The sequence below is a fragment of the Micromys minutus genome (assembly GCF_963924665.1).
Source record: "Micromys minutus genome assembly, chromosome: 10".
Lineage (NCBI taxonomy): Eukaryota > Metazoa > Chordata > Mammalia > Rodentia > Muridae > Micromys > Micromys minutus.
The window spans coordinates 63,306,123-63,321,975 of NC_137979.1; the positions used below are offsets into that span (position 1 = coordinate 63,306,123).

A 15,853-nucleotide genomic window follows, 5' to 3' on the forward strand; every position below is an offset into this window, starting at 1 on the left:
ACCGCAGCCACAAAATCCTCTAACCTCCACTTGCACATGACTCCCCCCTACCCCACACACAAATAATACATTTATACAGCAGACAAGAAGAGGTCCCCAAGCATTTCCTGGAGAGGTAGATGTCCAAATGACAGCATTCAGCCGTCCCCGTCCCCACCAGGCTCACCTGCCCCGAGAGGTCACACTCCGTATCGAAGTCCACGAACTCGTCTTCCTTGCTATACATCCCCAGCCCAAATTTGAGTGGTTTTCCGTTGGCGTCAAGGCGGAACTTGAGCTTACACAGACTGTCGAAGAGTTTGGACAGGTGGCGGCTTACCTGGGAGAAGGACCCTGGAGTTGCTGGTGGCTCTGGGCTCCCTCAGGTTCTCTTAAGCCCCCTCTCTCCTATGCTTTCTCTTTTGTCTTTGGAATATTTGTCTGATGTTAATGGAGGTGTGGGTTGGAACTGGCCTTGGGCAGGATATAGTTGCCAGGGCCTTCATGGAAGCTTCCAGCATGTCCCTTCCCCATGTCTCTTTTCGAGGAGCTCTGGGGAAGCATCTTCCTAGATCCCAGAGTGTGTGCCAAGGCAAAGGTCATGAAGGCCACACAGAGAACTGCTCAGTGGGTCCTTCAGACATCCACAGAGCCCCCCCCCCAACTTCTTACCCATCACAGAAGGAAAACAAGCCACAGAATACATTGTGGGCTAGTCCTCCAGCCGGAGCTCCTAGGTGCAGGGGCCTACACCGCTGCTGCTCTGCCTACCTCCACAGGGTCGTTTCCATTGGAGAGAATGTCCAGCAGGTCAGCGGAGGAGACGAAATAGAACCGTGGGAACGCCAGTCTTTTGGTCTCCAGATATTCAGCCAGTGCCTTTTCACACACAGCCAGGCTGAGGGGAAGGAGGGAAGGGACTGCTGGGTCCTTTTCTGTGGGGCTCTTGGTTAGTTCTTTGTTCTCCACTTACTGAGGACATCTAGTTTTTCTCCACAGACCCATCTCCACCAGCTCCAATCACACACACGTACGTGTGTGTGTGTGTGTGTGTGTGTCCTAATCCACTTCTGGGATGGAATATTATTAGCCTGTGTCTTTGCGCAGCAGGTGGCACATGACCCCATCAACACCTCAGCTGAACATACGGGATGGGGACCCCACCTCTTCTTCAGCTTCTCCAGTTTGTCGTAGAGACCCGGTTTGTTGGTGGCTTCCACCACGTTAGGGGTTTTCACAGCATCTGCCATCAAGGCCTGGGAGGTGGGGGAGGAGGGGGGACAGAAGTATCAGAGCCCATGTGGTCCACAGCAGCCATTTGTGGGAACACCCAGCATCCGAGCTTACCTTGAACTCCTGGTCGATAATGTCGAAGCGCTTGGAGTCCTCCGGCAGCTGGGCTCGGATGTCTTCAGAGCCAATGAAGATGCTCTCTAGGTGGCTCCAGGTTCTCTGGACCTCAAACCAGATGGAGATGACAGAGTCTGCGGTGGACAGCTTCTGCTGCCAGCTGGTCACCTCCTTCAGGAAGTGGGACAGGTACTTGGACATCATCAAGTTCTGCAGCTGCACCTGGTTGTCCTCCAGCGTCTCCACCAGTACCTCGTCTGACTTGAGCATCATGGTGCCTGTCCGTGGGTGTAACTCGTGCTCAAATTCCATGGTGGTCCAGGTGGCGTCCAGGGTTTTCAACACCTTTCAGGGGGACGGGCATAGTGAGTGTTCCGAGTGCTCACGTGTCTGTGCCCTTGGCTGCTGCCTCACACTGCAGCTCGGGAAGGTTTAGGAGCTGGAGGAAGTAGGTCCCTCGAGGTTGTATATAGAACGGTCCCATTTCCAGTTCACTGTGGATTCACTGTGACCAGCAGCTTCCCACTCCTGCTGACAGGCTTTCCCCTGTGGGGACTGTGCCCCCTCGTGCAAGCCAGAACAACCCCTATGTCATCTGTAAACTGTTCCCTTGGCTATTTTGTTGCCGCAGTGAGAGAGATGATTAATTCACAAGCTTAGAGCATTGCCCACCCTGCTCAGGAGCCAAGAGGCAACAAGCGGCCTAGAGGCCTAGGTGGATAGACAGACAGATGGGTCTGGGGGGGGAGGGGACACAAGAGTCCCTGTGCCACACTGCAGACAAAAGGTGCCACATTATCGTGTTCTGGGGTCAGGGCAATTTGAAGAGGCTGAGTTCTGCAGGTATTGGATGATTTTTCTGTCCTGAGTTGGCGAAGGAAGGATGCTAGACGCCTGCCCCCGCCCCACAAGTCAGCAAGTAAGAAGCTGCCTGAGGTTAGCCCCTCACAGCCCCCGATTCCATCAGCCAGTCCTAGGATCCCCCGGTGGAAAAGGACCACGTGACAGCAATGGCTCCTACCTTCTCCATCCCGGACTCCTTTACCGCCTTGTCTACAATGTTGCGGACCTCATCCTCATACTTGTGGAGGTTCAGCTGTAACAGATCTGCCAGTGTGGTCTCTTCTGACATTTCAAACTTCACCTAGGGAGGAAGCAGGCGCGGTTTTCCACAGGAGTCCAGGAGTCAAGCCTCTGAGCGCAGCCTTGGCCAATGGGCCGAGCTTTGATCTGTGACCCAGGGGCTCCCTGATTCAGGACAATCCCTTCTCCAGCCCCCACCCTTTCCTCTATAGAACTGTAACCACAGCATTCTCTGGGGTCGGGTACAAAGCATACACCAGAACACAAGTTCACTTAGTGCACTGGTTCTCAGCCTTGCTAATGCTGCAACCCTTTTATACATTCATGCCAGGATCGATGTCTGGGGGGTATCCTTGGAAAGTTTGGGGGTGCTAGGAATTGAGCTGGGAAGCAAAGGGAGGTTAGAGGAACAAGTTCATCGTCTCCTGTCTTCCTATGCCATATGGACGGTCAGTTACAATCAGAACTAGCCGTAACTTGCGGGGCCTGGTGTGAAAAGAAGGCACAGGGCCCTTGAAAATGAATGAGTGTCAAGACCACAGCAGCAACAAGCGCCAGGCCAGATGTGTCCCTTAGAGCAATAGCCACATGCTTGCTACAAAGTAACCAACTATGTTTTGACAGGATTTGAGGTCTTACCCCACAAGGGGAAACTTAGGCCTGTTACCTTTGTCAGGGCTGGGGAGGTCATAGGCCATAGGAGGAACAAACTACTCTTGTTTTGGTAAATGGACACGGTGTCATGCTGCCTTCTAAATATTTACGATTATACCCTGGACAAGTGCTGTTCTCTGTCTGAGCCAGGGAAGCTTCTGCCGGCATTGGGCAGTGGTTAGCGTGGCGAGCCATAACAGGTCTATGGGCTAACAAGGATTGAGGGTCGAATGCTCAGTCTAAGTGGGACAACTGTGTTGTTCCCTCCCAAGGTCCCCAAAACATCGAGGGAATGGGGTTCGTGGCAGGGGAAAGAATACCAGAGTTGGTGGGAGTAGGAGGGATGAGGAACAGTAATGGAGGGGAAATGATTTTACATTCTATACCTGTATGACGTCATCAGTGAGTTCAGAGACAGCCGAGCTGAAGGCAAGTGCAGACTCTCTGACCTCTGGTACAAAAGTGACTGGCCCATGCCTGGCCTGGTCAACCTCATGCACCGACACCTCACCTTTACCATGTAGACAGCTCAGGTTAGGGTGCCAGCAGCCTTCCCTTCCTCAGCCCCCATGTACCTGAGTGGCCTGCATGAGCTGTTGCCAGTGGCGGTCGCGGATGGCGGGGTTTTGCAGCTCGCTCACGGCGCGCAGGGATGTGATCATGTTTTTCACGGTGTTGTCCAGTCCCACAAAGGCATCCCAGGGTTTCATCTCCTTGTCCAAAGACCTCACGTCCTTGGCAAACTTTTTACAGTCGATGTCCATCTGCTCCACATTAATGTCCTTCCACTTGGTGGTCTTCCAGTCGTCGATGCTGGTGTTGACCTGCAGTGAGAGCACCCGGCTGTCACCTCCCACCTTCCCTCAGCACAAGGCTCCACCTGCTTTTGGAGGGTGTGGGAATACAAGATACAATGTACTATTTAAATAGGGAATACAAGATACAATGTACTTTTTAAATAGGGAATACAAGATACAATGTACTTTTTAAATAGGGAAACAAGATACAATGTACTTTTTTAAAAATGGGGGAACAAGATACAATGTACTTTTTAAAATGGGGGAAACAAGATACAATGTACTTTTTAATGGGGACACAAGATACAATGTACTTACTTTTAAATTCAAAGTGTTACATTAAGACAAACTCCTTTAAAAACAATAAAAGCTGCTCCAGGATCGGCACTTCTTGAACTCACACTTGCCATCTCCTTACCAACTGCATCACTTTGACTCAACCCCCGGAAGGACAGGAGGCGGAGCTCTGACCTCTCAGAGGGAAGCCAGGGCCCCCTTGTAACAGGATGAAAGGTCTGCAGGACCTGATGACCTTGCTAGGTGTGCTCGCCTGACGGCTTTGACATTCTTCAATACTTTCCCTGACTGTGTGGTTCTTTGGGTTTTGAGACCCAGACCCATTTCTTACAGAGAGATGTGTCCAGTGGTGGGACATTTAGAACTGAAATCTGACGTTAGTAAAAGGAGTGATCTAAGAACCACACCATAAAAACCTCGATTTAAAAGATGAACAGGTAAGATGTTTGTTGGTAAAGGCCTGTGCAGGGCCTTCCTAGTGGTTGGCAAGATTTGGCTTGCTGTCCTTTTGGGAATGACCATGAAACTTGTCTCAGCCAGGACATGTGAGCCAGGCCCAGACTTCCAGGCAGGAGCCCTGATTGCCAGTACTCGGCTCATAGTGCTTTGCCCTCCTGGTCAATCACACCGATACACAGCCTGGACTAGTGAGCTGACCTTTGATGGGCCTGGAACAAGCGCATGACAAATACATTTTGCTGTTGTTCACCTAGGAGACCTAACTCCTTCACCTGCAAAGGACTCAGTGGTCCAGCCTCACTGGCAGGTCTGAGATGACTGCATCATCTTATGGTGTCCTGGCTGGTTGGCTGTCATGCCTTTTCCTGAGCCACCCTGCCAGTTCATGCACATGGCACTTCCTGGGCCAGGCTCTCTTTGGTGGTTTCTGTCTAGGGAGATGCTGCCCTCATCTGCTGCCAAAGTTTGCATGAATTTTGGAGTCCCCAGGTCTGAACTGTAAGAAGTACCACCCATCGTCTGGGTCTCAGGCCTCCAGACTGTGGTGTTTTGCTATGGTAGCTCTAATGGAGTCCTGTGTGGCTTTGAGTGGCTTGGAACTTGCATTGTCACCCAGGCTGTCCTTGCCTTGGATTTCCTACTGTTTCTACCTCCCTGGAGCTGGGATTGTGGGGTACGGCATCCCATCTGGTACATTCCTTACTATCTCCCAGACCATTTGACTTGCTGTCCTTAAGATGGTCACTGTACTCAGGAACTCTCAGCCCACAAAAACCACAGGAGACCTGGCCTTTCAACAATCCATCATGGGCTGTGAGGGGAGGGGGAGTCGTATTCCTCAGTGGTATGGTCACTGGTAAGTTGTTCTTGCTGGAAAAAGTCACCCCCCTCTACCCAAATTTAAAAAAATAAAAAAGGCATGAAACTAGGAGGGAGCTTACTGAGAATGTTGGAGGGAGTCTTGGGGGAATAGGAGGAAGATGTGGGGATAAAAGAAGAGAGATGTAAGGGAGAATGTCAGGTAGAGGAGGAGACAGGGGAGAGAAGCTTGACCGAGAAAGGTAGGGCAGGAGAGAGGCGGGACAGGAGAGGGGCGGGGCAGGAGGGAGGTGGGGCAGGAGGGAGGTGGGGCAGGAGGGAGGTGGGGCAGGAGAGGGGCGGGGCAGGAGGGAGGTGGGGCAGGAGGGAGGTGGGGCAGGAGGGAGGTGGGGCAGGAGGGAGGTGGGGCAGGAGGGAGGTGGGGCAGGAGGGAGGTGGGGCAGGAGGGAGGTGGGGCAGGAGAGGGGCGGGACAGGAGGGAGGTGGGGCAGGAGGGAGGTGGGGCAGGAGGGAGGTGGGGCAGGAGAGGGGCGGGGCAGGAGGGAGGTGGGGCAGGAGGGAGGTGGGGCAGGAGAGGGGCGGGGCAGGAGAGGGGCGGGGCAGGAGGGAGGTGGGGCAGGAGGGAGGTGGGGCAGGAGAGGGGTGGGGCAGGAGGGAGGTGGGGCAGGAGGGAGGTGGGGCAGGAGGGAGGTGGGGCAGGAGAGGGGCGGGGCAGAAGGGAGGTGGTGGTACAAAGCTGATACTGCATTCTTATATAAAGAGGTCCTCTCTGTTACAGCCACATGCAGAGTCTCCAACCCTGTCCCACAAGGCCTGGCCTGCCTCACCATGATGATCATGTCCCAGAGCTCCTTCAGCAGGCGGACCTCCTTGTGGCAGGCCTTCAGCTGCTTGTAGTCTGGCACCGTGACCTCAAACAGGCTGGCCGACTTGCACAGAGCCTCCATCACACCCTCCATGGCCGCGATGCTCTTTTGTTGCTGGAATGGGAGGGGACATCAAAGGCTGCCCAAGCCTGAGTGCCTCACCTGCCCCCAGTCCTGCCCTTTGGTCTCTTTTCTCCACCATGCCCCAATAAATCTTCTCTGTCTTCTAGCTGCAACTAGTCGCCCCACCAGGGTGTACAGTTCACCTCATCCCAGCTTGACGGAGACCAGTGCTCCAGCCAAGATGGCAGCCACCCTCTGTGATGCCCCTCATTCTGGGTACCAGTAAGAGGAGGCTCACTAGATAAAGACTTGAATTTGTGTTGTTGCCATGAACACAGCTATGACAAGAACCCCACTGCCTCAGAACCCCAGGGGCGTGGCAAGGCCTTTCTCCAGGTCAGGCTCAGGGAGATGGTAATGCTTCCCCTGGTCCATGGAGGAGGCTGACAGTTTGTGCAGAAAATACTAACCACAGTCCTTCCTCCCTCCTCTCTTCCCTCCTCCCCTCTACTCTTCTCCCTCCTCCTTCTTCCCCTCCTCCCTCCTCTCTCCTTCCTCCCCTCCTTCCCTCCCTCCCTCCTCCTGGATGTTCACAGCCCAGACTGTGACCCTCTATGGAGATGAGCTTAAACAACCCATGTCCTCATTCGGCTGTATATGCAATGAACCTGCCTCCTCGGCGCAGACGTATACAATGAATGTACTGAGTGTCTGGGCTGCTGTGTATCACCAGAGCGCACATCTCACCTGACCCCAGCTTTTCTATCTATGCCCAATGCTTCCATGCCAGAGTTCTACCTGACTAGAAATGAGAAAAGCAGCGCGGGATTGTGGCTCAGGGAGGGTGACATGAGTGACAGGAAGAAAAGGGGGAGCTTGTGGGGTTCACATCTGCCCAGCAAGCTGAGGTCCCCAGGGGCTGGCGCCTGGAGTGGGTGCAAGAGGCCCGTTGAACTCAGAGCAGACCCAGGCTCTGAGAAGCTCTGTGCCTGCCCTGGGAGGATCTGCGCTGGCTTGGCCAGGTGGCCAGACGGCGGCCAGGGGCGGAGCTGAGCATCCTATGCTGACCCTAACACTTGGGCCCTGTGAATGGAGTGGGGGTGTATTCAAAACCTGGTGGCTGGTTGGATGGCAGAGAGGAAGGGACAAGAGTTAAGTCCAGGTGACAAGGAACTTTCCATAGGTACGGTGAAGTCAGCCTGAGGGGAAAGGGCAGCCCGTGACACTTGCAGGGTGCTCATGTGACCATGGGTCTGTTGCCCTGGAATAACTTTCTAAGAAGTGTGGCAGAGTGCATGGAGGCTGTGTGGCTGGGAGGGGGGAATGCCTGAGTTTGCATATCCATGTGTATGTGCGCGCGCTCGCGCGCGCGCGCACACACACACACACACACACACACACACACACGCACGCACAAATGAGTCCCATGCATGCACATGCTTGGCCTTGCAGGCAGTCCTATTTCAGCCATGTTTCCATTCGTGAGAGTAAAAGCTTAAGAAAAGACCAGTGCTCCAAGGCGTTCCTGGAGCTGCCACAGGGACCTCGCCACAGTAAGTACCTTATTCAGGGACTTGTAGGGCTCGGGGTCACTGAAGGAGAAGGGGGCGTCATGTCTGAACTTCTCTCTGAATTCGTGCTGCTTGAGCTATGAGAGAGCAGGGGTGTGGTCGGGGTGGGGAGGGAGGTCACGCCATGGCTGAGCATCTCAGGATCCACCCCCATGCTCCCCTCGGCCCCTACCCTCAACTGCCCAGCCCAGCCCAGGCTACCTCAAACTGCTGACACTTTCGCCTCAGGATGTTAACCTCGTTGGCCTGGAGGGGCGCCACATTCTGCTTCACCTGAATGGCCAGTTTCTTGGTGTTGGTCCACTGCTCCGGCAGCTCCTGCGGGAGGCGAAGGTGGCGGGGGAGGGGGGGAAGGTGGTGTCGTCTGCCTCCATTCAGCCACTGGAGTTATTGGTCTTTTAAAAAGTATTTAATGTGTCTGAGTGTTTGCATGCATGCAGTGCCCAGAGAGGTCTGAGGAGGATGCTGGAGCCCCTGGAACTGGATGGGTGCTGGGAACTGGATACAGGTCCTCTGCAAAAGTAGCAAGAGCGGTTCCTGAGACCCTCATCTCTCCCCCTTTAAAACGCTCCGCCGTGATGTAACTGAAGGCTCAGGAGAGACTTTCTAAAGTAGTACAAATTGCTCGTGATGTCCGCAGCCAGCCCCAGAATGGCAAAGCGGGAAGCTCAGCGAGCCCTGCCAATCAGAACTTTCTCTGCCTTTCGTAGTGTCCGTCAGCCTGAACCCGTCCATGTGCATGACCGTGCAGAGATTCATGTGGTGATGCAGATGCACATGCGTGTGCATACACACGTGCATACGTGTGCCTGTGTAGGTGCCTTTATGCACGTGCATGAGTGTGAACACCTCGGTGCACATTTGTGCGTGTGTGCCTCCACACCGGTGTACAGTTTTAAGCCTTTTACCCCAGGCAGAGGTCTGTGTATGTTCTCCCATCAGGCTAGGGGACGTGGCATCAGGAAATATTTAAAGAAAACAAGTGGCAACACCCAGGCAGGAGGGGACATTCCCATAACCTAGATATCCCAGCTGCCCCCATGCGTAGCCGGGGAACCCATAAGGACTGGCCACATGAATCAAAGCCCTCTGGCTTCAGCTGGATCTTAAACTGTGACTGGGGCAGGCACAAGGCCTGTTGCTTGGGGTGCAGACCCAACATACTCTAGGGCAGGCCCCCTTACGGCACAGGGCCACCCTGCTAGCTGCATGGTAGGGCCGTGGGCCTGTGGCTCCTCTTCCTTTGTTGGTCCTCAGCTGTGGGTCTGGACAGTGGCTAGAGCGCAAACGGGGGCGGACTTCATGCAGCAGGAAAATAGGATGGATGGAAGAAGGGGGAGGGGGAGGGGAAAACTAGGAGGGGTGAGGAAGCTGATGGGTTTGGGAAGAGATGGGAAAGGGAGCAATCAGGCACAGCTGGGGAGTGGGGTGGCTCCTTGGAGGCCTTCCAGAGGGACTTCCTCATCCTGCTTAGTCTATAGCTCAGCCAGCATAGACTTCTTTCATGCTGACAGTGGCTGTCATGTGAGCAGTGAGTGGTAGGGCATAGGCGGCCTCTGGTCCCATCTTTGGTCACTAGTCTCCGGGGCTTCTCTATGCTCTAGTCTCCATCATCTTTCCCATCCACTGGGAGTGAGTGACCTCCACGTTCAGCGGGGGTGGAGGGAGATGGCCTTAACCCCACAAAGCCATCAGGAGGCTCTTGCCAGCCTTCGGGGACCACCTTGGCCCTGTTCTCCAGGAAGATGCAGTCCTCAGCCTCAATACCCCAGGGGATCCCGAGTCTCGTAGGTGTCTAGCCTTCGGTGACTTGGCGCGGCTCCCTGGGGACCCACCTGCAGCTTCAAGTAGATCTCCTCCGGCATCTCCTCCCCATAGCTCTTGAGAAGTTCGATGGTTTGCTTCAGGGGCTCGAACATGCTGTCGGTGGCCACCTGCCTCTCCTTGACCTTCATCAGGTGCCCCATGACCTCCACCAGCCCGTCATAGTCTCCCTCCTTAAGCGGCTTCTTTAGGCCTGCCCGGGTTATGCTCATGAAGCTTTCCAGATCAGCAAGGCTGCAGGACAAGGGGCCGTGGTGAGGGGCTCCATCCTCCTTGGGCGCCACCTCAGTGCCGTCTTAGCAAGGACACTTGACCTGCCATGCAAGGTACCACCTGGAGAGGGGCAGCCACTGCCGCCGTACGGTCCCCTTGGCCTAGATGTCACAAAGATCCTGTTAGTGTAGACCAGGCTGGTCCTTGTGCACCATATTAAAGTCACAAGCTCAGAGCAGCCAGCTTCCCGGATGGGCTCGCTCAGAGAGCGGTGCTCATGTCACTGTGGATGACTGGGCCGTCCCAGCAGCTTTCCTGTCAGACTCAAGGCTTCATCACAGAGTCTGACAGCTACTTCACCCTCCTACCCGCCCTGCACTGGTCAAGACACCAAATCGATCATGTGCAAAGGCCGAAGGCTCTGCTTACAAATCCCCTCCCCCATTCCCCGTGACTTTCCCAGGCTGCCTGGGGTTCTGGGATGGGGGGAGACTTGGGTGCCACAGTGGCGGGTTGTGGCCTCACCTGTTGGTGACGTGGTTGCTCAGGTATTGCTTGAACAGGAAGCTCCAGCGCTTGATGGTGTTGAGCAAGGCCTGCTTGAAGGGGCGGCAGTCACACTGTAGCCAGCCGTGGAAAACCTTGGTGTTCTCACATCTGGACACCTCCTCGTACAGCTTCTCGTAGGAGTCAATCTACCCAACACAGCCGTGGGCTCCGTCAGCCAATGCTGTGTGTTCCCCACGAGCCAGCACTGCTTTCTGGCTGGCTGTGAAGGGCACCCAGGTGACCCCAGGGTTCAGCTCAAGGGAGGCCAAGGTCGCCAACACCTGTTTGCCCTTGTCCCAGCATCCCCCACCTCCTGGAGGGACAGACAGACAGAAGGGGGCGAGATTGGGTGACTACCCCAAGGCTTCTGGAGCAGAAGGGGACTCCCAAATGTGCCCCCTTAACTCATGGGAGCACTTGCAGACCTTGGGCTGTCACATCTTCCTCCTCACTGGTGTGAGGAAGAAGAGGGCTCTTTCTCACTGTGCCCAAGACCAGTCTGGAGATCTGGAGGGACCGGATTGCTTCACTTCCTAGATTCCCAGTGCTCTGATACCTGAGCTCTTGCTGGCTCTGGAGGCCGATTCTTAGACCCTCACCTGGAGTGGGCCTGAGCACAGGCCTCCCAATCACCTCTTATCGCCAGGATCTCAAGGGCTCTTACACTCAGGATCAGTCCCTCAGGCCTATTCACCACAGGATGGGACACCAGCCAGCTCAGCATAGTGCCCCCATCTGAGCTAACTGAAGCCATTCACACTACAAGCCTGATAGAGCCTGCCAAGGACCCTTCTCTCCCTGGCCGCCTCCTGCGGCACTGGTGCTCCCCCGTGTGGCGTGGTGTGGTAAGGCATGCTATTCCTCCCGGCCTCACCAGGAGCAAATGTAATCAGGCCACCCAACTTTTGAATTTGGCCTGGGATGGGGGTGAGGGTTGTCTACCAGAGGATGCAGGAGATGACACGGGGGGGGGGGGGACAACAGGACCATACGCACCTGCTGCTGGAACTGATCCAGGGTAGGTGGTGTCTTGGGGATGGTGTCATTCATCTTGGTGTCCAGCTCCTCAAGGGTGGGCGCGTGCCCGAAGATAAGGAAGTTCTTCATAAACTCTTGAAGGTCATCCACCCAGAGGTAGGAGTATCTCTCGAAGGAGTCCTGGTACTCCTCGGCCACCTTCATGGCCCCGATGACCAGGCTGGACACTTCCTCCCTCATCTCCATGAGGTCTGTGATATCCTCCAAGTCTGTCTGCAGGGGTGGGAGTGGGGACAAAGGTTGGGTCATTTGTCTTCATGAGAGACAGATTTGCCCCTCGGCCTGGAAAAGCACTCTTCTTTGGGTGAACTGCTGCTGGGTACCCAGGATAAAGGCAGGGGAGTGCCTGTCAGTGTGCAGTTCGCCCAGACAGATTTGCTAAGGGTGGCTCTGGCCTGTCTGATCCCAAGGTGGCTTGGGTATCAGCCCATCCATTTTGTACTCGCATGGACCGTGGCTGTGTGCCATAGGCTGGTTTTGAAAAGGGGGACAGAGAACGGGCTTACACAGACTGTCTGGGGGGTGGGGGTGGGGGACAATTGTAAAATAACAAACCTAGAAAACTACCCTCTAGTGAAATCTCAGTAAATGTTATCTATGGCATATGCAAATCGATTGGCTGTGCCCCTGGTCACTTATGAGGCCTTTAAAATTCCTCAGTATATGTTGTTAAGATCTGTGGCTCAAACTTACTTCCAGGCATAGTCCAGTTGGTAACATTACAGAGGGCAGTGTTCTCTTCCAGGGCATTTCTACAAGGTCATCATTTCTGGTGACTTGCACTTTTATTTTGACCTTGATGCCTTTTGCCCTTTATTAGTCCTCTTTGTACAAATTTAATTTTCTAATAAAAATTAGGGGGAGGGGAGCAGTCACGGAATTGAGGCACTGACTTGACAGAGGCAGCTAAGGAGCACAGAGTTGGGGAGAGGCTGACTCTGCCTGAGCCCTCGGCTGTCCTGTTGAGCTCAGTGGTTTTCTAGGAGGGGCACACTCTCTCGGGATGGCAAGGTGTTTTTGTTTGTTTCTTTCTTTGCTTTGCTTTATACAATTTTTAAAAAATATTTTATTTTTTTATTTATGTGTGGTTTTGGGTGTGGGTATGTCTCTCTGCCCCACCACAGAACCCAAACCTACCCCACAGGATGGCTCACAGCAAGGCTGGGGTTTCACTTGCCCCGTGCCCTCCTCAGAGCCCCTGCATGCTTATGTGCAGTATATCTTGGTTCTAAGGTTGACGTGCTACCTCTGTGCCAAAACTCAGGCATCTATGCACACCACAGACCCATGGGTACAGAACAAATGGGGGGTTGCTCGGGAGCGGCTCTGCCCAGGTTTGCTCCATCCTGTAAAGAATGGAATCCACCTCTAGGAGGAGACCTGCCCTTGGTAATGGCTAACCCAAGGGGCGGGGGCAGGTTGGGGACCTGGCTGGGAAGGTAGATTGTGTACCTTTCCCTCCTAGAATTCCTGCTCTTCTTGTACAGTCTCTACGAGCTGAGCCACCACGAGACTGGGCTGGGTCTGTCTATCTTTCAGGTTCAGAAAGGTGTAATTGTTTCTTTTTCTTCTTTTTCTTTCAGAGGGAGATTGGAGCTTAAGTATGCCTAAACCCCCGTGCTAAAATTTTGGGGGTGGTCCTTTCCCTTTTTCTAAAGACTCTCCACACCAGCCATCTCATCTCATGGCTGTTTCCTTCTATTCTCCAGACAGCTGCACAACTCCCCAGTTGCCTTTCCTGAGGTTTTCCTTTCTGACCCTAGCACATTGTCCTCCAGAGTCTGTTTGTTCTTAAATCCCTTTATTAATGGGACAATTAAGAGCCCTCAGAGGGGACACTGCAGCTCCCCAAGATTTTTGGCAACAGTCTTTTCCTGCCTTTTCTTTAACTGGCAGAGAAGAGGAACCGTAATCTTATATCCAAAGCAGGCACCAGCCTTAAGGTGGCCATGTGAGCTGCAGGCTGTGTATGCCAGGTTACCTCAGGGCACTGAGAGGACAGGGAGGAAGGCCCACAGCTATGGCAGCCATAGGTGGTGAGCAGGACCAGGCACCTATGCTGAACCCTTCTAGAATGGAAGCACCAGGGATGTGGTCCCAGTATGCTGGCATGAAGCCTTCTGTTTGGCTGATATTTCAAGCTAACTGACCCAGTACATGAGGAGGAAGGAGAGTCAGGCAGGCCCCAGGAAAGAGGACATTTGGAAGGCCAGACTCGGAGTGGGGAAGAGATAGTTATCAGGCTTTGGAGCCGGGGAACCCGAGGAAATGGCAACCACAAATTATCACATTCTGGACTGTCATCATCACACTCTGCAGAGCTAGGCCAACACTATCTGGCACCCAAGCAGGGAAATGCCAAAGGGGCGGTAAGAAGTGAAGACTGACCTTGTAGTTCATTCTGCCCTTGGCTAGGCGAGGGATGAGCCTGGCCACATTGTACAGGTCATTGATCAAGCCCTCGATCAGCGCCAGGAAGCCCTCCTCGTCACCCATCTCCAGAGATGGGTTGTAGGTCAGCCCTTCTTCATCCAGCTCCATGTGTATCTCAAACAGGGGAGCGATATTCTCCTGAAACAAGTTCCTGGGGGCTGAGTACCTCGGCTGGTACTAAATGATGCCTGGGTTGTCCACTCCAGGCGCTGGCTAATATGTAGCCATCTCCTGCTGGTGTAGACCAGCAGTTCAGACTACTTGAGCCAGATGCACAGCCGTGGGCTCAGGGCCAGCCGAGAGTTGGCTGGGGAAAAGCAGGGGTTGGAGCAGGCAGATCCCTGAACTCGGCGCTGCCAATCACCACAGAGTCACTTCACATAAAAGCAGGGTTGCCATTTCAGAGGGTGCCCTCCCTACTTGCTTGGCAAGCCCTTGCATCCCCACACAGCTGCAGCCAGTCCATGTCTTAATGCCTCTGGTGAGGTTGCAAAGCTACAGGGTACCAACCCCATCTGTCAGGAGATGCTATCGAGGTTTACTGGGGGCTCTTCCCACTATACCGGTGCCTCTCCTGTTATGTGCTATGGCATGCAAGTGGCTAGACTGTCCTTCCCCTGACCACCCCAGACCCGGGTCCCGTCATAACTATGGCTGACAGACTCCAAACACCCCAGGCTCTCTATGGTGAAAGGAGCTGTTTACTGGTATGGAGAGGTCCTACAGGATATGTAAATGGTCAGTCATCCCGAAGGATGGTCAGGCTTTTCTGAACACTAAGCCAGAGGCTGCCTCCTGCCATGGGGCCACTGGGAACTCTCTGGCAGTGTCAAGGAGGGACCTTGTGGTGTTGATGACCACTCCCCTTCTCCGCTGTTGTCACCTTTACCGCAGACATTCAGCAGTGTGAGGCTGCCTTGTAAGCCTATTGTCGGGAGCAATACCTGGGTGCACCAGCAGAGTTTTAGGTCTGCAAATTTGTTGTGGCTGTGGTTGATGCAAATCTCCCAGTGAGCCTGTGTGATAGGCAGACTTCTGGTTACAGGGGGTACAGGTGGGGGTGGGTGGACTCTGACTACAATGGACTTGAGGCTGCAAGTTTGTACTTTTTTGCCTTTTCTTTTTCCTCCAGAAAATGCTGCAACATAAAGACCTGCTCCAGAAGGGCCCCTCATTGACCTTAGATTGTGGCTGCATAGACTTCAGTTGTTTGTAATTGATCCAGACTCAGGTATTTTGCTATAGCAGCTGGAAACATACTAAAGACAATTACAGACCAGCAATGGAGATGTGTGCCAGGTTCACACATGGCCCGTCTTCCCTCTGTGGCTGTGGGAGGCCCTCCTGTAACATCACCCTGTCCTTCACTGGTGGGGTGGGTCTTTGCCTTTTCTTCCTGAAATGTCCCCAGTGTTTGAAAATGATGGGGCCTGGAGAACTCTGACATCATTAGTGGACCAGTCTGTTGATGGATTTGTAGCTTAAGGAATTTGGGGGGAAAGGGCTTTATTATGAAGGAGGGCTTCCCCTTATTATTTGGTTGCCAGGGTGAGTGGGCCCGCTCCATTACCCCCTCCCTACTATGGGGCTTTGTAACAAGGCACTGGTGCTGACTGGTATACATTATAACAAGGCACTGGTGATGACTGGTATACATTGTAACAAGGCACTGGTGATGACTGGTATACATTGTAACAAGGCACTGGTGCTGACTGGTATACATTGTAACAAGGCACTGGTACTAACTGGTAGACATTGTAACAAGGTGTGGGTTCTCCTTGGAGAACACAACTCAGGGGGACTCACCAGCATAACTTGTATACAGAGAGATAAAGCTTGGCTGCTGGGAAGAGTCCCC

The 15,853-nt window shown here is 53.8% G+C and overlaps 1 protein-coding gene across 1 annotated transcript in view; it reads right to left on the reverse strand.

The window, feature by feature from the left end:
- The window catches only part of DNAH17 (dynein axonemal heavy chain 17), a gene marked incomplete at both ends in the record, with an annotated part of 105,900 nt that overhangs the window by 68,269 nt on the left and 21,778 nt on the right, over nt 1-15,853 (reverse strand). Inside the window, 13 exons of the mRNA XM_080924155.1 lie at nt 167-319; nt 751-877; nt 1,144-1,235; nt 1,327-1,674; nt 2,351-2,473; nt 3,642-3,890; nt 6,266-6,406; nt 7,929-8,015; nt 8,140-8,256; nt 9,774-9,996; nt 10,501-10,670; nt 11,521-11,775; nt 13,951-14,133. Coding sequence (XP_080780281.1) covers nt 167-319; nt 751-877; nt 1,144-1,235; nt 1,327-1,674; nt 2,351-2,473; nt 3,642-3,890; nt 6,266-6,406; nt 7,929-8,015; nt 8,140-8,256; nt 9,774-9,996; nt 10,501-10,670; nt 11,521-11,775; nt 13,951-14,133 — 2,268 coding nt within the window. The remainder of the gene's footprint in view (nt 1-166; nt 320-750; nt 878-1,143; nt 1,236-1,326; nt 1,675-2,350; nt 2,474-3,641; nt 3,891-6,265; nt 6,407-7,928; nt 8,016-8,139; nt 8,257-9,773; nt 9,997-10,500; nt 10,671-11,520; nt 11,776-13,950; nt 14,134-15,853) is intronic.